A 26,504-nucleotide genomic window follows, 5' to 3' on the forward strand; every position below is an offset into this window, starting at 1 on the left:
GTAGTGGTGCACTTTTCTGCATATTCAGTGAAGTTAACTGGGTTTGGTGGTGATTTGAAGCTTGCCAATGTATCACTTAGGAGAAGGTAGTTTGTCTTAAAGAAATTTCTAAAGGTACCTTGGGTGGAAGGGATCTCTTCTTTCAGTTTTATTTTGAAGGAGACTGCTTTATGGTCAAACAAGTGAAGATACACCTCATAACATAACATAACATAACATACTCAACAAAGAAGACTTTAAGCTACAATGCCATATTGCCAGTTTTCAGGCCTCATTTGCATGTCTGTCATCATCATCTTCTTTCGGCTGTTCCCGTTAGGGGTCGCCACAGCGGATCACCTGTTTCCATTTCTTCCTGTCCTCTGCATCTTGTTCTGTCACACCAATCACCTGCATGTCCTCTCTCACTACATCCATAAACCTTATCTTAGGCCTTCCTCTTTTCCTGTTACCTGGTAGCTTCATCTTTAGCATCTTTTTCCCAATATACTCAGCATCCCTTCTCAGCACATGTCCAAACCAACGTAATCTTGCCTCTCTGGCTTTGTCTCCAAACCTTCCAACCTGGGCTGACCCTCTAATATACTTATTCCTAATCCTGTCCACCCTCGTCACACCCAGTGCAAATCTTAACATCTTTAACTCTGCCACATCCAGCTCAAACTCCTGCCTTTCTGTCAATGCCACTGTCGCCAACCCATATAACATAGCTGGTCTCACTACCCTCTTGTAGACCTTCCCTTTCACTCTTACAGGTACTCATCTGTCACAAATCACTCCTGACACTCTTCTCCACCCACTCCATCCTGCCTGTACTCTCTTCTTCACCTCTCTTCACCTCTCTTCCACACTCACCGTTACTCTGAACTATTGACCCCAAGTATTTAAACTCATCCACCTTTGCCACCTCTACTCCTTGCATCCTCACCATTCCTCTGTCCTCCCTCTCATTCACACACATATATTCTGTCTTAGTCCTGCTGACCTTCATTCCTCTTCTCTCTAGAGCATATCTCCATCCCTCCAGGGTCTCCTCCAACTGTTCCCTACTCTCACTACAGATCACAACGTCATCTGAAAACATCATAGTCCATGGGGACTCCTGTCTGATCTCATCTGTCAACCTGTCCATCACCATTGCAAATAAGAAAGGGCTCAGAGCTGATCCTTGATGCAACCCCACCTCCACCTTAAACGCATCCGTCACTCCCACCGCAGACCTCACCGCTGTCACACTACCCTCGTACATATCCTGTACCACTCTTACATACTTCTCTGACACTTCTGACTTCCTCATACAATACCACAACTCCTCTCTAGGCACCCTGTCATATGCTTTCTCCAAGTCTACAAAAACACAATATAACTCCTTCTGACATTCTCTGTACTTCTCCATCAACACTCTCAGAGCAAACATCGCATCTGTAGTGCTCTTTCCCGGCATGAAACCATACTGCTGTTCACTAATCATCACATCCCTTCTTAACCTAGCTTCCACTACTCTTTCCTATAACTTCATGTTGTGACTGATCAATTTAATCCCTTTGTAGTTACTACAGCTCTGCATATCACCCTTATTTGTAAAAATCGGTACCAAAACACTTTTTCTCCATTCCTCAGGCATCCTCTCACTTTCCAAGATTTCATTAAACAATCTGGTTAATAACTCCACTGCCATTTCACCTAAACACCTCCATGCTTCCACAGGTATGTCATCTGGGCCAACAGCCTTTCCATTCTTCATTCTCTTCATAGCTATCATTACTTCCTCCTTGCTAATCCATTGTACTTCATGATTCACTATCCCTATATCATCCAACCTTCTCTCCCTCTCATTCTCTTCATTCATCAACCCCTCAAAGTACTCTTTCCATCTCCTCAACACACTCTCCTCACTTGTGAGTATGTTTCCCTCATTATCCTTTATCACCTTTACCTGCTGCTCTGTCTAGCCAATTGGTACAGGTCCTTTTCTCCCTCCTTGGTGTCCAACCTTTCATACAACTCTTCATATGCCTTATCCTTAGCCTCCGCCACCTCTCTCTTTGCTATGCACCTCATCTCCTTATACTCCTGTCTACTTTCTTCATCTCTCTGACAATCCCACTTCTTCTTTTCCAACCTCTTTGTCTGTATACTCTTCTGTGCTTCCTCATTCCACCACCATGTCTCCTTGTTGTCCTTCCTCTGTCCCGATGTGATACCAAGCACCTTTCTAGCCGTCTCCCTTACTAGCTCTGCTGTAGTTACCCAGCTATTTGGTAACTTTTCACTGCCACCCAGTGCCTGTCTTAACTCATCCCTGAACTCCACCTCACAATTACCCTTTTCTGCATGTCTGTAGCAAACAGTATATGTTTGTGTTGCACTGCAGGGTATCTCTTTTGCGCATTCAGAGCACCTTTGTTTTTAACTGAGTAAGATTTTGACATGTCTTTTCCTTGTACGTCAATCCTGGGCAATCCATACTTTCTCTACCAATCCAATCAGTTATGTATTGAAAAACTGTAGGGTTTTAATGCAATAATTTTTCAGAATATTCGCTTTGAACATTATTTTTAAATATCTTCAGGAGAGGTTTTCTACTTAGTTCTGGTATGAAAAACATTATTGGCATAGCAAGGTCTATCCAGTCAACAAAGGTATATAGAAAAACTAAATAACCAATACTTTTAGAATGTTTTATATTCTGCAAAACCAGCATATTTGTTACAATGTCTATTTTGTTCCAGGGCTATGCATGTAATATGCATGTGGGAAACAGAGACACACAAAAGCAGTAACAAATATGCATTATACAGCACATCAACAAAATAAAGACTTTGAAACTAATTTGAAGTAAACTATGAATTACCTTTGGGAAAAAGTACAGTTGTGTAAAATCTTCCCATAACGGTTCCTTTCACTGCTGCAGTATTCCTTACAAATGGGATTTCCTGCCATGAAGTCCACCATTCAGCCAGTTTACCAAAGTCTACCATTGCTTTAAAGTATACTGAACATCACCTGCACACTCTTTGCATGGGGTAAGGCATAAAGGTGATGTTCAGGTGTACCATCCTCAGAACTGATTGCCCAGTAGGAACAGCAGTCCAAGGAAAACCAAGGAGAACCTGCACATCCAAGAAGGAAAAAAGACCAGGGCGATGGAGGGAGGGAGTGAATACTGCAGCAGTGAAGGCAAGGACATTATGGTAAGATTTTGCACAACTGTACTATGTCCTTACATTCACCATTGCAGTATTCCTTACAAATGGGAGAGTGCAAAAGCTCAAGAAGAAACCTGGGAGGAGGAAGCAGCAGAGCCTCCAAGAAGCCATGAAGAATGGCAGCAGCAAAACCAGCTCTGGCTCTGGAGATACCATCCAGCTGGTAATGTTTGGTAAAGGGATGCACAGAAGTCCAGGTAGCAGCTTCAAGAACAGAGTTAACATCTAAGCCTTTGAAAAAAGGCATCAGAAGAAGCCACAGCTGTAGCGGAATGAGCCTTTACAGAAGAAGGAAGGGTCTCGCCATGAAAAGTGTAACAAAAGGAAATAGTCTTTAAAATCCAAGTGGAAATAGTTTGTTTGGAAACAGCCAAATCTACAGACCTAGGATGAAAGGAAACAAATAACTGGTCAGATTTTTTGATAACTTCACTTTTATCCAAATAAATTCTGAGCTGTCTATGTACATCTAAGGTATGTAGCACCTTCTCACTGTCTTACGGAGAGGGGAAAAAGGTAGACAAATTAATAGAGTGATTAAGTGACAAGTCATAACCACCTTGGGCATGAAAGAAGGATTAGCATGCAAGAACATTCTGTCCTCATGAAATACCAAAAAAGGTGGACAAGCCATAATGGCTTGCAACTCAGACACCAGTCTGGCAGAAGTAAGAGCTAACAAAAGAACTGTCTTCCAAGAACAATGGTACAAGGAAGCTAAAACAACAGGCTCAAAAGGAGCCTGAGTCAATTTTTCCAGAACAACATTAAGATCCCAAGGAGGAGGAACAGGCTTTCTGGGAGGTGTAATATTAAGGACACCTTTAAGAAATCACTTAGCCTCAAATCTAGAAGCTAACAGGGGAGTTAAAGGCAGACAAGCAGAAAGAGCTGATAAGTGGGCTTTAATAGAAGAATAGGCCAAACCAGCATTGCGCAACTCACACAAATAAGAGAGAACCAAAGAAACATCCACAGAAAGTGGGTCCAGGTCATGAGAAAGACACCAAATAGAAAACCTCTTCCATTTAGATAAGCAGGATTTCCTAGTAGTTGGTTTCCTGACCTCCTGCAGGACCTGCAGTGCATCCTCAGAAAAAAGATATCTATGAGGAATCAAAACCCTATTACCCACAATGTCAGTTGAAGAGTGTACAAGTGGGGATGGATGAGAGACACCTTGTCTTGTGTGAGGAGATCCACCCTATGAGGTAACTTGGAATGATTGCACCTGGCTAGATGCAGAAGTAGAGGGAACCAATGCTGTCGCGGCCAAAAGGGAGTCACCAACAAAATTTTGGGAGCATCCTGTTGAATCTTGAACAGGACTCTCACAAGGAGAGGAAGGGAGGGAATGCATAAAGAAACATCCCCTTCCAAGAAAAGGAGAGGGTGCTCACCTTCCATACCAGAGGACCTGGGACTCTGGCACAAAACAGAGGAATTTGTCTGTTCAGACGGGAAGCTGACAAATCTACTTAAGGACCCCACTCACCTCACTGCTGAACAATGTCCAGAAACACATCCCTATGAAGCATCCATTCATGGGATTGAGTGGAGGACCTGCTCAGACTGTCTGCCACAACGTTCCGATCTGAAGGAATGTAAACTCCTGAAGAGTCACCCAATATTGGATTGCCAGATCCCATATCAGAAGTGCCAGCTGGCAAAGACAGCAATATCTCACACTCCTCTGTTTGTTGATATACCACATGACTGTGGTATTGTCTGTGAATACCTTGAGAGGCCCCAGAGAGAAGAGAGGATAAAAGACCTGAAGAGCCAGTATAAGATCCCTCATCTCTTTGATGTTGATGTGCTCCTTCCGCTGACGAGGCGACCACATTCCCTGAACCCTCAGGTAGACAAACACTGATCCCCATCCCACATTTGAAACATCTGTGAACAAATCCTGAGAGGAAAGAGGAGGCTGAAAAAGGAACCCTGGATTCAAAGACAATTGCTGAATCCACTACACATATCCCTTCTTGAGACAGAGTAGAAGAGGAACGGGAAAGTCAAGAGGATGCGCATGCTGAAGCCACACTGAGTTCAGAATCCACTGGAACTTCCTCATGTGGAACTTGGCCAGAGGGGGCATCGGAATGGTGGAAACCATGAACCCCAGAGCTCTCAGAAATTCCCTACCTGTAATGGAGGCCAGAGGAAGAAGAGTTTGAAAGAAATGAGAGTTAATGCCTTTGGAGGAGGCAGGGATGCCAGCACTGGCACTGTTTGAAACCTGCAACCCAGAAAGATATGATCCTGAGAAGTAGTCAGGGAAGACTTTTTTGAAGTTTATTGTCAAACCCAGGCTCTGAAGAAGAGAAACAGTAAAATGAAGATTTTTCAAAAGGACCTCTGGAGAAGATGCTTGAATCAGCAGGTCGTCCAAATAAGAAAAGATTTGAATCCATTGAAGCCTGCAAAAGGCAATCACAGGAGCGAGGTATTTGGTGAACACCCTTGGGGCAGTAGAAAGGCCAAAGGGCAAAGCACAGAACTGAAAATGCCAGGAAGCAACAGAAAAATGCAAAAATCTCCTGAAAAGAGTATGGATCGAACTATGGAGATAAGCATCCTTAAGGTCCAGAGACACCAGAAAGGCTGACGGAACAAGAGAGGAAAAAGGGACTGAAGGGACAACATCCAAAAGGAAGGCACCTTCAGAAAGGTGTTTAGATGGGAGAGGTCTGGAATAGGTCTCCAAGTAACTTATTTTCTGGGCACTAGAAACATTCTTGAATAAAACCCTTTCCCCCTTTGAGACACAGGCACCTCTTGAATAGTACCCTGAGATAAGACATCTCGAAGAACCTCTGAGAAAAAAGGAAGTTGTTCCTGAGGAGGCTGAGAATGCCCATAAAAGGAAGGCAGGAAATACAGACCATGAAGTACCCCTGCCAAATGATTGACAAAACCCAAGAATCCTGGCTGATTCACAGCCAAACAGTAAGAGAAAGAGAAAGGTGAAGAGAAAGAGGAATATGGCTGGGAACGGGAGGATAGTCAGACAGCAGCTGGTTTGTCAGGAAAGGAAGGCTTAAGAATACCTGCAGTCAGAGTGGCCTTAGCAGAAGGAGTCCGTTTACTACCCTTTTTACCTTTAGAAGGAGGGTGAGACTGCCTATGAACAAAGGCTGGCTTAGAAGGGTGGTTTCACTGAAAATAAATTTAGGCACAGGAGAAACAAAGACATGCTTAAGCTCCTGTAAAGCCTTCCCTTTGTCCTGAAGAAACTTAAATAAACCAGCAGCTGCTTCACCAAACAAAAGAGTATTTTCCAGGGGAGCATCCATCAACTTAGCCTTAATATCACCAGGCAAAGGTTGAAGCCAAAGCCATGAATATTTCCTCAGAACCAAACCAGAAGCAGCAGCCCTAGAAAAGGCATCTGCTGCATCATAACTACATTTGATAGAATGACGAACTACCTGAGAGGAAGTCCAAAGCAAGGAAAGAGCCGATGATTTACTCTCAGAGTCTGGAAGATCAGAAGACTCTGACAAGCCTGAGAAAGAAGAGCCAAGACATACCAAGAGATATGGGTCTGATAATTAATATCCATAAAAGCTAGGGTAGCCAAAGTATAAACCTTCTTACCCAGCCTATCCATGGTTCTACTGTCCTTGTCATAAGGCAGTAACTTGGATGAAGGACGCAATTAAGATGGCTTATCAGAGGCTACAGACACCACAGAGAGGTCAGCAGCAGGGCATTTAAACAAAAAGGAACAATCCTCAGGCACCCTATAAGACTCCCTGGGAGCAGGGGGCAGAGAATCCGGCACTTTAGAGGCAGTGGAAAAAACATCCAAAAAGCAGGCAAGACAGGAGGAATGGCCGCAGGTTTAGGAGATTCCATCTACAGTAACTCATAGTACCTCTTATGGATAACCAAAACCTGGGCACAATCCCACTTAAAATATTCCATCATCCTAGAGATAGTATCCCCAAAGGAATTTCTTCAGAAGGATTATCTAGAGTATGACAATCCTCCTCCTCAGACCTGTAGTCTAAAGGAGAAGGAATCTGGGTAGAATAAGCAAGGGAGCCATCATCAGAATCCACCTCAGAAGAATGCAGTCCTCTGGTCCTTTTAGGGGAAGAGGAGGACCAAGGAGGAGCAGGAACTGAAACCCCTTGAGGAGGCCTCAGTGACAGTAAGGCATTAAATAACCCCTGGGTAAAGGCCTGTCAATCACTTCATGGAACCCTAGGAGCAGAAAAAACATGATTAGTTTTCTGTTTCTTTTTTAAGGAGACATCCATCCTAGAAACCTGAGATGACCCAGAATCAGGGCAACATTCCACAACTGCAGCAGGAACCTCTTCCCTAAAAAGAAACTGCAGAACCCCTCTAGACCCCTTGGAAACAGTCAACTGTGGTTCCCTCTGAATGCTGAAATGGATGCCTGCAAAGCCTCGTTAGAAGTGCTGCATGCCAGATTCTCACCAGATTCCAACCCAGACGTGGTAGAAGAATCTGACAAAACAAATGGTTGAGCCTCTAGGTTCATAATAACCTCAGGAGAAAGTCCCAGCAGAAGATTCCATTCTTACCTTATGCACCTTCTTCTTTCCTCTCAGGGCAGGAAGTTCCATCCATAGTATCTGCAGCAAGAAACTTAAGACACTGGTGCTCAAGATACAAGGAAAGGGAAGAAAGCCTACTACAAAGAATTTTGGGGAAAAGAGCCTGACAAATTGAACAAGACGTATGGTCGTGAGCAGCACCTAGGCAAAAAAGACATTCATCTTGGTGGTCTTTATGGGGAATCAGTCTCCCACACTGGCATTTACCCTTCCTGGATGACATTAACCCCAAACAGCAGAAAACAAACAGAATAAGTAACCAAAAACCCAACTGGGTACTTATCAGCAACTGTGAGGGCTCCAGCAGACAGGAGTAAACACAGAAAAGCCAACAAACAGAAAGACGAGAAAAAAAAAACAGTGGTAACAGACCGACGGTTAAAACCGTGTTCGGAGTGGCGACAAAAAGTTCTGAGGATGGTACGCCTGAATGTCACCTTTATGCTCTACCCCACGCAAGGAATGTGCAGGTGACATTCAGCGTACCTTAAAGCAATGGTAGACTTTGGTAAACTGGCCAGATGGTGGGTTTCATGGCAGGGAATCCTATTTGTAAGGAATACTGCAGCGGTGAATGTAAGGACATCTATAGTTCAATGTATTGTATTTCCAAGACATTACAATGCAAATATCTAAGATCAATGTTTCTGTTCTTTTAACACTCTAGAAAGATTTAATTTGCAGCCGGTATTCTATTGTAAAGTATAGACAGAGAAAATGACAATGAGATTGTTCCATACAGTGACCAGGGTTATCTTCCTACATCCTACATCTGCGTGTTATATAATCTTGAATATTTATAACTGCAAAGATCTAAGAGCTCCTTTGAAAACCAGTACTAATGTCTGAAGACCTTTATACAGTTATTCAGGCAGAATAAAAAAAAAAGAAACCACACTTTTTTGAGCAGTTCTGGGGTTATATTTTTTTAATCTCAGAAATCAATCATTTCATTAAGTTTGCAAAAGCCATTTCATTCTGCAAGAGCAGTAGTGTCTAGGACTGGAAACTTACAGGAGTACAGTACTACCTTTAAACTGAAGTGCTAATATTAATTCATGTTCTTTGCATGTTAAAGTTTTCACTGTAGTAACTATTTAGTTGGTTTATAGTGTAAGAGTAATTGTAAACTTCAAGAGAAGGTACGCAGTTAAGCTTTTTGAAAATACAACATTTTAATGAAATTCCTATACTGAACAATGTTTTTCTGTGGAATAGTATAGTAACAGTGGACCGTACTGGTTCTCTTTAGTTTTTATAATAAACTACACTCGTATGAAAATGAATAAATATACATATTTGTCATGCATTCAGTGCTTTGTTTACTTTTTGCATTTTTCTGAAAAAATAGTTTATGATCTAATTCTTTGTACATTTAGCTGAAGCAGCTACAGTGCAGCTCTGAGAATTGATAAGCAGAATTTCATTTTGTCTTTTATGATGCAGCCTGGGGTGTGGCCTAATCTGTGGGCTCCAAGAACTGTCCATACCTCTGCTGACTCTTACAAGGAGCACATGAACATGGCCCACTAGTGCAGGACACCTTCAGATAATATTACATCCTTGGCCTTGCATTGTTCTTCCTTCCCCAAATATCTTGCTTCAGTCTGCAGAGCTGAGAGATAAGCATATCCTCATGTTCTCCCCCTCCCCCCACACTCATTCCAGAACAAGGACTTTCTAATTAAGGAACATAACTTTGGCATTTATAAATGTTCATAATCAGCTATTGGAGTACTGAACACTTCCAATAAAGCACTTTACAGTAGTGGTGGTGGGGAAACAGTGTCAATGTAGCCATTATACAGAGCCGAGTAAGCTCATAAGTTATCTTTATTTTTATTTTTTTCTCCTAATTTTATATATTTATGATGCCTCAGGTCAATAGTAGAAGGCATTATTACTTGTTTTAGTCCCAGGTTTCACCAAGCATACTGCCCTCTGACTGCTTATTTCTCCCTTTACCCAAGTAACTGACATGTCTGGTCACATGAAATCCTAAAGTACCACGTCAAAGGCAGAATTCCTGCCACTGTGGTGATGAGCTACCATAAATACCAGGCAAAGACAGATATTAAAATGCATTATTTGCACACGACATTTCATTAGGTAGGTATTTCCAGCAACATGTGACACAGGATATTACTGTGGTAGTAGCTCATTCATACTTTCTTTTCATCAGGTGACAGCTGGACAGACTACATTACAAGTAGTTGCTAGTTATATGCTGCAGGCCTGGACAGATGACAAAATTCAAGGTATTGGCCTAACATTTGTATCAGAGCTTTAATTTAGGTCTTTTTGATGTGAAAAAGATGGCCTTTGGTATAATTCATTACTGTATAATGCAGCATGAGAATTAGCAGGTGTGCATCAGAAGATTAGATTTACTATAAAACAACAGAGCAAGCGATTGCACAGTATGAATCGCTACATCACATTTCTGAAAACTTACCTAAAGGAGTATCTTCAGACAGGCTAAACATCGCCATGTTCCCATTACTGCTGCCAGGACCATTGTCAAAAAAGTATGGGGCATAGTTTGCTTTAGCTGCAATATGACATTTACAACAATTTAGTACAAAAATTCTAAATGGATATGTTAGAAAAAAGTTAGAATAAAACAGCCGTTCATTTACTCATGTAAATATACACACATACCAGCCTGCAGCAGTACCAACACACATATCAAATAAAAACTTATCCCAGAAAGTCTTATATATAAAATCAGTATGTATACACACACACACACACACACACACACACACACACACACACACACACACACACACACACACACACACACACACACACACAGATCTATATACATATATACTTGTACATACACACACATACATACACACACACACACGTTGATGGCTTTTCTTTCTTACTATTAACAAATCCAGGACTAAACTGCTAAATACACTGTTAGCCTCAATTTCTGGATGAAAAAAATGACTGTTCCTTTTTTACATAATTGGTGTGGTCAAACACAATGTACCATTATGCAATAATTGAAAATATCCTTTAAACGTTAGGTTCCCTGCAGTGATGCAGTCATATATGAATGAAACTGAAAAGATGATAGTATGCAACAAAAACATGCCATACTATTGAAAACAAGTCTAAATTATAGGCAATAAATTAGTTTATCAACTTACTTGCTGAAGAAAGCCAGGAAAGCATTGAAGATAAATGAAAATATCATAATTTGATAAAATCACAATACAGGTGAAATGCTAGAAAACTTATTATAAATGGAATCTGCTCAATAAATAGCTGTCCGTCGATCTATCTACATATCTTTCTTTCCACATTGTAATCAGCATCTCCATCTGCTAACACAAATGACTGCTATCAGGTACAGTGGATTAGTAAAATTGTTTTAGTGATGCAAAATATGGTAACACTTACCTAGACAAACATGCACCAGTGTCAGAAATAAAGATGCATACAGATGTTTTACATTCTTCATCACAGTGGGAAAGCAAAGCCAGTTCTGTTTGATATTTCTGGTATTTGTTCAGTGAGATTTTCCTTATGACAAGCCTCTCTTCAGCAGTATGTAAGGGCTAAGCATAAAGAAGAAATAACAGATGCTTAGATTCTAATCCGATGACACGTCTTTAGTTTGCAAGGTATTGCAGGAAGCTGCTTCGCACCACTTAATTAAACTAGTTAATTTGCAGTGAGAGCTGTGACTTCACATGCCAGCAAAACTGGCTGAACTTGGGAGGAGTCTGATGCATTGCTTTTTAGCTCGACAATTAGTTTCCATTCAATGGAAATATGCCTGTTGATTTTTTTAGTAACATTAATTGCACATGACAGGATGGACTCTGCTCCTTTTCAAAGAAGTAACATATTTTACTGATAGCATGTCTGTTGCATATTGCCATGTGACAGTTATGATGTTGCGTTTTTTGTAATTTGTGTATGTATGGTGCTTTAAGGACACAAATCAATAATGCACTTTTGAAAAGGATTAGAAGAATATGCTTTTAAACAGATTTTATAGTAATTAGTCAACTTGTCTCTCTCAAAGTACGTTGTATGTTACAGATTAAGCATTGTTGCCTCTCAAACCTGCTGGATGATTATATCTAACTTTTTTCTTTGCAGTTACTACAAAACAGCTCTCTTCAAAGTTGTTGTTTGATTAAAAATGAGTTTTAATTACATGTACAGTCTTTCTTGATGATGGTAAAGACAAGATACAGGAACCTGTTTGCAGTGCAGTAGATACTGTGCACTCCAATGTCACTTCCATCCTTTGGTTATCCTATACAAGTGGAATTGTCTAAAAATAATTACCAAGGGATAAATAGAACCAGGTGACAAATTTGTGCAAGCCCATTTATTTTGTATAGGAAAAATAATGATTTCAAATTTGGAAATGGTCTTTCCAATGCAGAACACATACTTCACCAACATCTTAAAAAACATGCAAATGCCTGGTATATCACATACTAATACATCATAAATAAACTATTAAACATATTCTTCTCTCTCTCTCTCTCAATAGCAGGAAACATCCACATGGAAAAAAAATGAGCATGACTATCACAGAACATCTACACTTTAAGCGATTCACAGCATAAGACCAAATTACATGAGTCATGTAAGACAGGCTTCAAAGCAACAGAAATCAGCAATATTAAATCATGCAAGACAAAAGTAGTTCCACAGGAAAGAGAGACGAAACCCAACCTATGATCCAGAGGACCAGGGTTCAAGTGGCAAACCCAGGCAAGAAACTCAGACACTGTGGAAAATAGTCAGGGATGTAGAAATGAGTGGCTAATGCCATTTAATCAATCTAGGGGAGAGAGGTGGCTTTTAAAATATTGGAGCTTAGAATATTTCTTGCAAATTTGCTTTGACTGGTGGGCAAGCTTTGGTATGGAGGCAAATAGAAGACACTATGGTTTTCAAAGACTTCATGCATACTTTGCAGGAGATAGGAGTATGGAAGCAAGTTCCCACACCAGTCTGCTTTTGCAAGCATGGGCATCATCTTCCATGTCATCAAGGATATGAGAATGGGAATGTTAGGCTCGTTACAAGCTTCCAAACTCCTTTCTGCATTAGTGAAAGCCGTAATATTCTCCACAGCGACAAAGTCCAGAAATATAGTTAAGGTCTTTGACTGTGCATCTACTGCAAAAGGAAAGAGAGAGAACGGCATCATTTGCTATATGAGATGGGACGCTGAGGCCCAAATTACTAAAAAGAAAAGCGAAATAGTCATAAAGTGGCATACTGCACTCCACACACAAAACTTCCCTTCATTTACTGACTTTTTAGTCACTAAACGTACAAACCATTGAGAATCATGTGGCATTCATTGTTCAAGCTACTGGGCTTATCAACAAACATGGTACATGTGTAGGATGTATGCAGTGTTAGATGATGGGATGGTGTAACAAAGAAGTACTTCCTGAAGAAATGAAGGAGAGATTCCCATTTGGAGGTACTATGTCAGGACTGGTATCAGTTTATTATGCTAGTAAATGTGGCAAATTCACCATCATTTCAATAGAAGTGCAACACATGCTGACAATCAATCTAGAGTTAGCCATTGACCTTTAATAAATCCAAAGCCATGACTGGCAAATTACCTGCTTAATTTACTGCTTTTTCTAGTCAATTAAACCAATAATGGTAAAGTGTATAATAAAGAAAAGCCCAGTAAAAACTATTACCTTTCCAAGATGGTAGACTTTCTTTCCTGTGTAATGAATTCCATTGCATATTTCATTTTGCAGCAAGAGGAGCTCCCTGTTCTAGCATACCTTTATGGAGCAACATGAGGGGCAAATAATGTTTTCTTTTCTTTTCTGAGCCTCACATAGATTACACTCAATGACAGAAGATTACAGAATATGTAGGATGCCTCATGCAAGGGAGATATGGAACAGCATTAAGATTACATCTTAATGTCTTCCTGCCATTTCCAATTTAGTTTTAGCCTTAGCCATGGGAAGTTTTTATAAGATAAAGTAAAACTGATTCTGATTGGATGGCAACATATGAACTAGTACACATCTTCAAATCTTTGACATCTAGACTAGGGCCAAGGGCATCCATTTTTGCACCTCTTCAGTTCTCATAAAAGAATACAGCCTACAAATGACAGAATTAACATTAATACTCAGTATACTACAATACATTTCAAGTATTTTTGGAAACATTTTCAAACTCCAATATTTTGTACCAAAAAATCTCAGATGTTGTTTCCTTTAGGCAGAACTCAAGTTGACAGGACTTTTGTTTCCCTGCTTGTAATACTTATGGAATGGTTGACATATGCAATGGCTATTTAAGTGCTAATACACAAGCAGTGAAATTGCATATGGGTCAATGGAGGTCTTTGTAAATAGGAATCTACCATCCCCTGGCATAGCATAGCCTAGCAGTGGGTTATATTACGTGGGTTACAAATAGTGCAGCGTTGCATGTGTGCCGGGTCTTTACTTCCATTAAACATGTTTCAAAACTGTTCTGTTGCCATTTCCTTCTTTTTCTTATGTTTGTAAAGTCACTCCAACTGTATTGTTTCAAGAGTTGACCTAGGCCAGTTTTGTCCCCATAGTTTTGAAGGAAAGACATATTTGTTTTCTTCAGTAATCAGATCAGACAGCTTATCCTTCTTTTTTGTAAAAGGTAGTCAATCATATCAGTAGATCTTGTCAATGCCTTATGTAAGGATTCAGGAACAAATCAAACCAAACACTTTCATCTACAAAAAGGTTGACATCTTCTGCCTTAGCTACATTCTTCTCTTAACTATACCTGGCAACATGCCTTGTCTCCTTTTGTAAATACTGAGCACAAACATTTACTCAGAATACTTGCTTTACTACTGCTTTTTCTCTGCACTTCTACCAGACTAATTGTTTGCACATTCTCTTTATTTTCCCATTAACATGCAGGTTTCTAATCCACATCAGTAACTCATGTGTGTGTGTGTGTGTGTGTGTGTGTGTGTGTGTGTGTGTGTGTGTGTGTGTGTGTGTGTGTGTATGTGTTTCCATTTACATTTTTATTTGTTTATTTCTACATAGGGTATTTGTTAATCTAACTGCCATCCCTGTCTACTTCTGCTGTATTTTTATTTGCTTTTGTTGAACCAGAGATTCTGACCAGGCAGAGCCCATTTTCAGTGAAGGCCTGGAAGAAAAGCTGCGGAGATGGCTGCAGTTAAAAATACACAGAAAGTAACAAGATAATAAATATATGTAATACAAACAAGAGCAAACAGAAATTGCATAACAACAGTTCATACAAAAACAGATTCAGAACATGCAAATATCAAAATCAGAGAGACCACTATTAGAAAATGTGCAATATAACAGATATTTCAAATTTGTATAGCAATTATGTAATTTTCAAACTTTCCTTACAATAAATAGCCATATACTTGGATTACACCAAATATGCTATGTTAAATATGTCAAAATATGTTTGACTGTCAGGAAAATGTATAACATTGGGCTTAGCAGGATAGTCAGGGAACATTGAAAGACAAAAATAAGCATTTATTAATTTATTTATTTACTTAATTACTTACTTGCTTACCAGGAAAGACCAACTGTGTAAAAGAACCCATTTTCAGCAGTGGCCCAGGGAGAAAACCTACACAGCTATAAACATTAAACAATAAAGTACGTCACATGATACAATTACAATATAATATGGACAAATGGTAAGAAACATAGAACAGCTTAGATATATATTGAAATAGAAGATAAATGTAATTATGAATAAAGACACAACATTGAAACTGGGCATACATTTTGGAACAAGTAATGGATTAAGCTCTAAAGTGTTTCTTAAAAATTCATTATACTAATCATGTGGGTAAGGTTCAATATTAGAGAAACAGAAACCTATAAGGTGAATATGAAGATTGAGTAAAGACATGTGAATAAGAAATTAGATTGGTGTAGAACAAGAGCAGAGCCAAGAGTTTGTTATAAATTATTTATCATAGGAAGTTACTAGGCTAATGGCCCTAGGCCCTTACAAGCCTAGCCAAGTTTTTACCCTTATTTCCATGATCAGCACCTATTGCCTCTGTCCAAGAGGGACACAGGTGGAACCCCTAGGGTGAATTTACAGTTACCCAGCCAATCATCCAGATTGTGTTTGAAGAGGGGTAAAGACGTACTACGTTTATCAAGAAGTGGGAGTCTGTTCCAAAGGTTTGGTAACCTTTGAGAGATAAATCTGCCCCTTCAGTAGGTTTTATTAATGTCATATAACAGGTTAAGAGCGAGTAACCCGTATAGCATTTGACTTATGGATATACAGAATTTCCAATAAAGCAGGGTCAAAGATTGCCTTGTATGCAAGTCAGAGATCATCTCTGAGTAGTTTGTATGAAACAGAATAAAGTGACAGTGATGATTTCAGACAATCCCCATAGGACAGATGTGGAAGAGCTTAAATTTTCCATGTCAGGAACCTTTGTGGTTTCTTCAATTGCTGCCGGTGCTCGGAAAGGTACATACCAAAAGGGGCATTGCACTCAGTTACTGTCCTGATGAGGGAAGAGTACAGGGAGGTTACAACTTTCCACTGTAGAGACATGATGGTCAAAGTTAAGGTTGCTGTCAACTTGTGTGCCCAGGTCTCTCACCACTGTGTGAGCACCTAAAGTATTGCTATCGATGTGGTATTTAGCAGAAATATTGCTTTTACCGAAAGGAATGATAATAAATTTTTTTGCATTGAGTTAAAGGCCATGAATTTGGCAGCAATCATTTGTTTGTATAAGACCCTCTTGTAGAATGTTGACATAGGTTCATAGGTTCATAGGTAGGTACTAGGCTATCGGCCCAAGGGCCTAAGTAAGCCTAGCCAACAAGGTAGCCTGGATTACGCCACCCAAGAAGTTATTTTCCTGGGCCCCTGTCGAGCAGAGCCACAGAAATGATCCCTGGGGTGTATTTCCTATTTCCTATCCACTTATCAAGATTTTTCTTTAAGAGTGCTAATGAGGAACTTTGCTTGACATAGATGGGTAGCTTGTTCCAGAGTATGGGAAGTCTCTGGGACAGGAATCTATCCCTCCAGCATGTCCTGTTTATTGTGGTGACAAGGTTTAGGTCCCTACAGCATGTAGCATGGAGGGATTGGGATTTCTTTAGGTGTAGCATGTCCAACAGCTCTGGGTTTGACATAACTTTATATGTTAGGCAGAGATCACCTCAGAATAGACGATATGCTATGGAGTAAAGCTGGAGTTTTTTGAGACTGTCGGTGTAGAGTATCTGTTTAAGGCCAGTAATCCTCTTTGTGAGGTACTTCTGCGGCCTTTCCAGCTGCTGCAGATGTCTTGTGAGGTATATTCCAAAAGGGGCATTGTACTCTATAATGGGTCTAATGAGTGTCGAGTAGACGGGAACAATAACCTCTTTTTTCCTAGATGAGAACCCTTTTGTGATGAGGTGTGCCACATAAAAGGATTTCCTGACTACTGTGGTGATGTGATTATCAAAGGAAAGAATACTGTTCACCTGGGTTCCCAGGTGTCTTATCACACATTCAGCATTAAGTAGACTGCCGCCTATGTGGTAGTTCATGGGTACAGAGTTTTTACCAAAGGTGTTGACAATGCACTTTTTGGCATTGAGCTTGAGGCCATGGCTCTGACACCAGGCATCTGTCTCAGTGAGGCCCTTCTGTAGGATGTCCACATCATTTGGGGAACTCAACTATGGCTCCTAGTTTGCAGTCATCTGCGAACTTCATTAGTCAACAGCCTTCTGTGTTAGCCTATACTTCAGAGAAGTAGATATCAAACAGGAGAGGTCTCAGGACTGAACCCTGTGGTACTTCACTTGTCACTGGTTTGAAGTCAGATATGGAGTCTGTAACTTTTCCAGTGTGGGTTCTGTCAGTGAGCCAAATGGCAACCCATCTTGTGACGTAGGGATTTATACCTAGTTTAGTGACTTTAGCTATAATTCCAGAATGGGGAATGGTGTCAAAAGCCTTGGCGAGATCAAGATAGGCTGTGTGAACTACCTTACCCTCATCTACAGCTTTGGTGACTGCCTCAAAGAAGTCGATCAGGTTCAGGAGGCATGATCTACCTTTCACAAACCCGAACTGGGTGAGGTCCAGAGTTTGGAGATTACCAATGTCTTTGTTTATGAGTTCCATGATGATACGTTCCATGGACTTACAGACCAGGCTCATCAGGCTAATAGGACGATAGTTCCCAGGATCAGTGGTGGCTCCCCCATTGTGGAGTGGAATAACTGTTGCTGTGCACCATTCAGTGGGCACAAAGCCTGATATGAGACTATGATTGAACATGGTGCTTAGGTGGGGAGCCAGTTCGTTCTGAAGTTCATGTAAAACACAGCCTTGGATGTTGTCCGGTCCCATGGATGCTGTGTTTTTAGCTTTAGAGAGTGCAGCTGTTACCTGTGTAGTTGTGATTACAGGGACTCTGCAGTCTTCTTGTATAGTTATGAGCCCTTTGGGGGCGAGAGGAGGTTAAAGTTAGCACTGAATCTATCTGCCAGGATGTTGGCAATATCAGTTGGTTCTGTAATTATCATGCCGTTATGCTGTAACTCAGAGCAGATCTGGGTGTTGCCATTGAGATTCTTGACATAGCTATAGAATGCTTTGTGGTTGTCCCTAGAATCAGTGGCAATTTTGTTTTTGTTGCTAGCTTTGGAAGATCTTATAAGGGATCTCAGCTTCTTACTGAAGCTGAAAAGGGAACTCCTCCACTCATGGGATTTTACTCTCTTTTGCAACAGTTTCTTCCTTCTTTTGTAGAGTTTATTTATGGCAGGGTGTCAGAAGAAAAAATTCAGATGAGTCACATCTGCCTCAGGTGGTGAAAAACTTCTTTATTAGCAGCTAACCAGATTACACATCATGTTGGCCAAGATGATCTCTTCCTCTGGTCAACTTGTTTACTGACATCAACTTTTATACTGCAATCAAAACAACTTTTTGTTACATTTCTGACCGTTGTCAGTTGGCTATGGAAAATTCCTGTGGTAAACATGTTTACTACAAATCACTTCAAACCAACAGTTAGTATAGAATGTTCAAGAAGTACAGAATGTTCAGTTTAACAATGGTAGCTCAAATTTTCCAGGACACACAGCCTGCTTCAGTAAATTAACTCTTACTCGGCCGTGCGTCCTTATCCCAGGCTTCACTAAGCTATAACCAAGTCTCTTTATTCTGAAAAGCAGAAAACAGTTATTATTCAGGTTTATAAGCAATGCTGCATTTTGTTCACAGATGAGGCCCATCTTTGATAGGCATATCCCAACAAATAACATGTTCACTTTGCAAGAAGAGGAAAAAGGCAAATAACAGTATGTTTTAAAACTTTTCTCTTAACATTTCCCCCTGAAAACACTTTTTATTTGTCTTTTTATTTCAGCAATATATGGTAAAAACTAAGATTTTCTTTGCATACATTACTTCATTGGCAAGACAAACTTTTAAACTTCAAAAACATTTGCAAAAAGTCACATTTCAATGTATTCACTTTCACCAGTCTGTTGCAATTGCTGGTACATCGTCTTCGTAACAGCAGTATCAACCAGTCTTTGTAGAAGACCTCTGATACAGGGTATACAACAGCAACCACATACCACCACGATAGCCACAGCGACTCCAATGGATACCAGGAAACTGCTGATGAGATGACTCCATTTTCCAAACCACGCTTGTAGAAAGTCTGTAAAGGGATTATTTACCCCAGAGTTCTCTGCCAATTCTTCGGATAACATTTCCAAACCTTTCAAAGCTCGAGTAACCCAAGTACTTTACTTGTGCTTTCCACAATTGTAACTTTTCTTTATTTACCTTGTGTCCTTGCTCAGCTAAAAAACTAAGAAGGGCAAGGGTATCCCTTTTACAACTTTCCTGCATGGGTGAGGCCAACAAAATATCATCTACATACAACAGAACCTGGCTTCCCTCTGGGGGAACAAACTGAACTAAATTCGCAGCCATTTCTTGTGCGAATATTGTCGGTCTCTCACAATAACCCTGTGGCAATCTGGTGTAGGTGTATCTTTTACCTTGAAAAGTGAATGCAAACCAACATCTACTCTCCTTAAATAGTGGTATGGAGAAAAAAGCATTGCTTATATCTATGACAGAAAAATATCTGTTTTGAGGTAGTAAATCATTAAGTAATGTATAGGGGTCAGGTACCACCAGTGCTCTTGGGATCACAGCCGAATTAACTGCTTGTAAATCCTGAACCAACCTCCATGACCCATCTGGTTTCTTCACAGGAAACAATAGAGTATTGCAGGGTGAATCTGGGCATTCAACAAGAATTCCTACCTGTTTTAGCTGCTCAATAGCTGGCTTAATTCCTTCCTCTGCTTGTTTACTTAGCAGGTATTGGTGCTTACGAGGTCTAAAACCTGACTTTGGAGTTATACAAACTTCACCTGCTGTTTTCATCAGTCATACATCCCCTTTACCTTTTGACCATAAATCTACAGGTAAGGCATTTAACGCACTATCCTCCTCTTGAGTTTGAAAGATTTGTCACTCCATCTCTGTTCCATCATCCCTGAAGTGCACACCTGGCCGTGCCCAAGTCACCCAATTTAATCTTTGTACCTGGATCTGTTGATCCTTCAACTGACTTTCGGACATTGTGTCCCAATTCGTTACCTTTTTCGCCAAATCTACCCAATGTGTCCCCACCGCTTTAGTAATTGAAATATGTGGGCTATAACCTGAGCGATATAAAGAACTCATTTCCTTGGTCAAAGTACAGGTCACTACTGTATTACCTTGCGTATCCCAAAACATATCATTCAAAATTATCCTTGCATGTTTGTGTTTAAAGAATTCTTTTTCAAATTCTTTATCCGGTCCAGGGGCCTTCCTATAGAACATTGTACAATGTAAGTGCGCCGCAACCTGCGGTGACCCGCTCCTAGATTTACTTAAAGCTAGGTTGATCAAATCTGTATCAACCCTCCCCGACCCGTCTGAAATCAAGTCCTGGCTATACCAGTAAAACAAGTCTTGTACTCCCTGTACCACCAAGCCATCCACTAACCTTTTCGCCTCAATGCCTTTAGGTGTAGGAATTGCTGCTATTCCAAACAAATGCATCAAATCTCTTCCCAGCAAATTAACTGGACAAACTTTCGATATAATTACCCTGCACCTAACAGTTTGATTTGTTTTTGGATCTGTGAACAATAGAGGATGTGACAGTGGTTCCTTATAGATTTTCCCGTTTGCCGCTTTCACAAGGACAAACTCATCTGTTTCGCAGTTCGGAGGCAGAACTGCTGGACCCAAAAGTGTACGCGATGCACCTGAATCACATAAAAACTCCACTTTCTGTCCCTCAACCAAAAACTCTATCATGGGTTTTTGATCTAGATGCATAGCAATACCCAAATTTGCCAGGTTTATGACTTCACAGTCACAATCTCGCCCTTCCTTAAGAGTGTTCTGACATTCATCACAGAGAGTGTCTGCCTCATCATCATCACAATAATAAATTTGGTGCCTTCCTTTACTTTATAGTCATGCGGAGCCCTTGTTCGTAAGCTGTGGGGGATGTAGCCACTCTTCACAGACGGCAGCGAAGTGCCCATGTCTACCACATTTAAAACATTCTCCACGTTTTAACCTTCCCTCATATTCCTCTGAATGTCCACCCAGTTCATTTAACGTGTCCCATTTCGGGCCCCCACATTTTCTTATGCCACCACGGTGCCCTTGTCCCCTTTGGTCCTGTACCAAGAATATACCACCATCATCCCCTACTGCTAACACTTGTACTTTCTTTTTCTTTTTTAAATTGAAATGTCGCTTAGCATGCCGTGCATATTCAAACAAAGGTCGCAGTCTACATGTTCTATGATCTACCATATGCTTAGTTATAAAACTACTTATCGGAGCCTTACAACCTTTAAGAAAAGCATTTTTCAATTGCTGTTCATACGGACTATCATTGGTCTGATCCTGCAGAATCATCATTCCACAATGGTTACTGAACACTTCTGTCAATCTTACAATATAGTGATCTACAGATTCATCATCATTTTGAATGCACTGATTTATTACTGTCCAATCTGCTCTTGGACGCCACTTAGCAGAAATTCTCTTTAACAGATCAGTGACTCGCGTGTCTAACACCCCAGAATTATGCTTTAATGTAGTGCCGTCATCTGCCTTACATGTCCAAGTACCACAAACTAACTGCCAATCTGGACCCAGGATTTGTCGCACTACTTGTTCTACTTCTAAACCATTTAGATGATAACTTAAACGCATACCAACTATGTCCTCAGAAAACTTTTGAAAATGAACCTTGGGATGAGGAATACCATCTGTAGCTCGTTTTATATCCTCTCTAGCCCAGGGACGATAAACTAAAATAGTTGGCTCTTGTCCAACATCCCCTGCTTGTGGGTTTGCAACTTGTATTAAGGGAAGAGCTTCTGAGTAGCCAGAAAGTTTAATGGCCCAACGTCCTTGCCCTGCTGGTCCTGACCTTAACTGCATAGGTTGGTCTACCTGTTGCAAAGCAACCTTGGGTACTACGGGAATTTGCGGGTAAATTGGAGGGGTCACAACATTTCCTTGAGCAGCCAATAACCCACCCTGCTGTACAGATCCCACATCTTCAGACTGATATTGAGGAGGTTTCGCCGGTACGGCAGCAGCAATTTCCCCATACGGTGGGGCAGTTGCCTGCCTTTGTACCGCACAAACTGTATGCTCATCCTCTTTATCTAAAAATAAAGCTACTTTTCCACTTGGCACCAGTGATCCCTTTTGATTTATTTTTTCTTTTTCCTGGCACTGTTTTTCTTTTATAGCTCATTTATTTGCTTCTTCTAACCATTTTTGTGCTTGGGGAAATCCCAATTGTCTTTGCTTCTTAGTTCTAGTTCCTGCATCTCTTTTCAAATCTCTAACCAATTTTGCACAGGCATTCTTATTCAGTGTACCATCAAAATCATATTTTAACTTCCACTTTTTCAAAAATTTTACATTATTTTTGTTTAAACCTTTCATATACTTAGCATCAACATTTAAACAGGCATCACTCTCACACTTGCAGCAACTTGAACCCATGTTTCCCCTAGATTTCTTACTTTAGGACTGTATCAAAGTTATTCTCCTAGATTTCTTATTTTAGGACTGTATCAAAGTTACTTTACAGGGCTTATTACAAAATGGGGTTATCTTAACGGCTAATCCTAACAAAATAATCTTAAGTAATCCTACCCACCCTTAACTAAAAATAAAACCCTTATCGACAAGGTTAAATTAAATTAAAAGAAAATTTATTTTTCATCCTACCTGAACCAGATGAGACTCCGTTTCCCCTTTTTGTTCGGAAAACATCCCTCAGATAGGGATCAGAGAGCGGCCAGCCTCCTTTCAACGACAAATCAGTCGGAGGGCTTTCCGTCGAGGGAATCTTAAGATGAGAAACCCTCACCTGCACATGTTTTTCGGTCTCTCTGTCGGTCTGATCCGTATCTTCGTAGAGGTTTCCGGTCCGAAGGACCAAAATGTCAGAAGAAAAAATTCAGACGAGTCACATCTGCCTCAGGTGGTGAAAAACTTCTTTATTAGCAGCTAACTAGATTACACATCATGTTGGCCAAGATGATCTCCTCCTCTGGTCAACTTGTTTACTGACATCAACTTTTATACTGCAATCAAAACAACTTTTTGTTACATTTCTGACCATTGACAGTTGGCTATGGAAAATTCCTGTGGTAAACATGTTTACTACAAATCACTTCAAACCAACAGTTAGCATAGAATGTTCAAGAAGTACAGAATGTTCAGTTTAACAACGGTAGCTCAAATTTTCCAGGACACACAGCCTGCTTCAGTAAATTAACTCTTACTCGGCCGTGCGTCCTTATCCCAGGCTTCACTAAGCTATAACCAAGTGTCTTTATTCTGAAAAGCAGAAAACAGTTATTATTCAGGTTTATAAGCAATGCTGCATTTTGTTCACAGATGAGGCCCATCTTTGATAGGCATATCCCAACAAATAACATGTTCACTTTGCAAGAAGAGGAAAAAGACAAATAACAGTATGTTTTAAAACTTTTCTCTTAACACAGGGGACCATCAGATTGGCTTCCTTTTTTTGGAGGATAGCATCTTGGTTCAGTTTGGGATAGCGTGAGCCATGCACTTGTGTAAGTGCGTATAGAGTGCATCTGTGTAGGATTCAGCAGTCATACCTGTATTGTCCATCTGCATGGGTTTCATGAAGTTCGCCACTTCTGTCTTAAGAAGCATAAAGTTGGCTTTGGTGAAATTTTTTACCATGATGTCCTTAATGGGGGGTGGGGGTGGGATGTGTATATCTAGGGTGATTAGCTTATGGTCAGATCTGACCAATGAGGAGTTGACTTTAGGTGTGGAACACCGGTCACTTATGTTGGTAATGACTAGGTCTAGGATATTGTTGCCCCTGGTGGGGGGTGTGGATAAGTTGATCCAGGGCACTGGAATTTATAATTCCCAGAAAGCGTTGAGCAAAGGAGTTGGTACATGAGTAGTTTTCCCAGTTAATGGTGGGATAGTTGAAATTGCCCATTATTACGGTGTTTGGTTGAACCTTAATATTTTCCAGTATATCAAGAAAAGAGGAGTGGGAATCCTGGGGCATGGTGTGGGATCTGTAGCAAGCTACAATTTGGATTGCAGTTTTGCCCAGAGTTAGTTGCACTTGGATAACCTCGGATGCATTATGCTGAGCAACTAGCCTGGAAATGTGGATATCCTTAATGAATATAGACACACCTCCACCTTTGGTGTTCCGGTCCAGGTTAGGTGGCCAAAAAGTGTGGTATGAGTTATAGCCTGGTAATGCAGGGATGCTCTCTGGAGCCTTGAACCAGGTCTCAGTCACTGCACAGATATCAATGTTCTCCATTTTAAGGAGTGCCTCGAGGGAGTGCATTTTGAGATTTAGACTTCTAGCATTGAGTAGCATTACCCTCACTTTTTGCTTGCCTGTTCCTGTTACGGTGGTTAATTTGTCATTTGAACCTTGCCTAAAAAAGGCACTATAGGGGCAGCAAGAGCCTTAGCCAGTATCCGGAATCCCAGGGGTGACAAGTGCAGGCCTTATCTGGCAAACCATTGTGGTCTGTCGACCATGTCATCCCAGGCAGACAGATACTGGATCCTTTTAGAATAACACAAGAAGCTTAGCCAATTTTTGAAGTCAATCATTTTGTCCTTGTACTGCGGTATCATTCTGGGAGATGGCAGGATGCTACTCAGGGCTAGGGTCATACCTGCCTGGGTTACAAGATCGGAGTGCTCTTCCATGTCTCTTTTCATGTAGTCTAGGGAGGTACATCTCAGGTCATTCACACCAACATGGACAATGACAGAGTCATATTTGTACTTGTTGTGGAGTGACCTGAGTGCTTGGATTATGTGGCAGATCCTGGCATCTGACAGGCAGCTGACTGCAACCTTCTCCTTTTTTATAGAAACACAAAATACAGAATAAAGTAAAAAAAAAACACCACAGGAGCAGAAATGAGCTGAACGGTATCCTTTAATGCATAGATCTGGTACCTCAGCTCTTTGCCTTCAACGGACAACTGATACAAAATACAGCCATCTTAAATACATTTCAAAAAACCTTAAATCATTTAATCACATTCAATTAATGATAATTAATTTCAATTAACATCATTCCAAAATTTAAACTTGAACACTACTATTATTTAACATTAACATTAACATTATTATTTAAATTGCTTAAATTAATATTACTTTAGCAAGCTGTCAAAACTGCATTTTATTAAAACTAGATTTTATAGTAAAGCTTTACAAAATCAATCACAAAAAGAAAGAACTATGAAGCCAACATTATGAAAAACAACATTATATGAAAAAACAATAATATGTGATATCTTAGTACACTAAATTCACTTCTAAATTAAGGCCCCTTGGTGAAAGTGTCCTATAATTTAAAATAAACTTGCTCTCTAGATCTAACAACTTTCTAACTACATCACCCCCCTCTTAACTAAAGGCTGAGCAAGGACAGAATAAAACAGACCTGACATTTGCCACCATGCACATTCAAAAAATGATCAGCAACTGTACTTTTTAAATTCCCATTCCGAATATCTCTAATATGTTCCAGAATCCTAATTTTTACAGCCCTTTTAGTCTGCCCTATGTACCACTTGGTTTCAGCACAATTACAACCGATAGCATAAACTACACCACATAAGTAACAGCTAAACTTCCCCTTATGTACAAATTTTCTGCCATTAATTCGAACTCCCGAGATGTTCTTAACATGGGCACAAACTTTACAATGGCCACAAGAAGACATGCCAAATGATTCTTGTTGAACACCACACTGAGCCATATTCAAAACTCCTTCAAATTTGCATAACGTCCATATGAGAATCTGACATATCTAGGGAATAACTTTCCCACATGAGCATCCTCACTTACTACATGCCAAGATTCCAAAATAATTTTCCTCATTACTTCAGAGAACCCGGAATATTTAGAAACAAAAAAGATTTCCCTTTCCTCCTGATTACCTAAACTATCATTGGCATATTTCCTTCTACCACCACTTAGAACATGTCTATTACTTGAGACCTCATCTAAAGCCTTACTTAATATTTTCTCATCATAACCTCTTGAA

General features: G+C 40.3%; 1 protein-coding gene across 5 annotated transcripts in view; it reads right to left on the reverse strand.

Moving 5' to 3' along the window:
- The window catches only part of CDHR1 (cadherin related family member 1), a 532,835-nt gene extending 521,318 nt beyond the window's left edge, over positions 1-11,517 (reverse strand). For 2 of the 5 annotated variants that reach the window (XM_044056526.1, XM_044056522.1), the window contains exons 1-3: positions 11,222-11,515; positions 10,969-10,971; positions 10,260-10,355 (exon numbers count right to left, since the gene is read on the reverse strand). In XM_044056526.1, coding sequence (XP_043912461.1) covers positions 10,260-10,355; positions 10,969-10,971; positions 11,222-11,282 — 160 coding nt within the window. In that variant the 5' untranslated portion in view covers positions 11,283-11,515. Of the gene's footprint in view, positions 1-10,259; positions 10,356-10,968; positions 10,972-11,221 lie in introns of all 5 variants that reach the window. The other 3 variants (XM_044056527.1, XM_044056524.1, XM_044056525.1) reach the window with 3 other exon arrangements.
- Positions 11,518-26,504: the final 14,987 nt, after the last annotated feature.

The sequence above is a fragment of the Protopterus annectens genome, chromosome 14.part0 (assembly GCF_019279795.1).
Source record: "Protopterus annectens isolate FY-2018-M chromosome 14.part0, PAN1.0, whole genome shotgun sequence".
Classification (NCBI taxonomy): Eukaryota; Metazoa; Chordata; order Ceratodontiformes; family Protopteridae; genus Protopterus; species Protopterus annectens.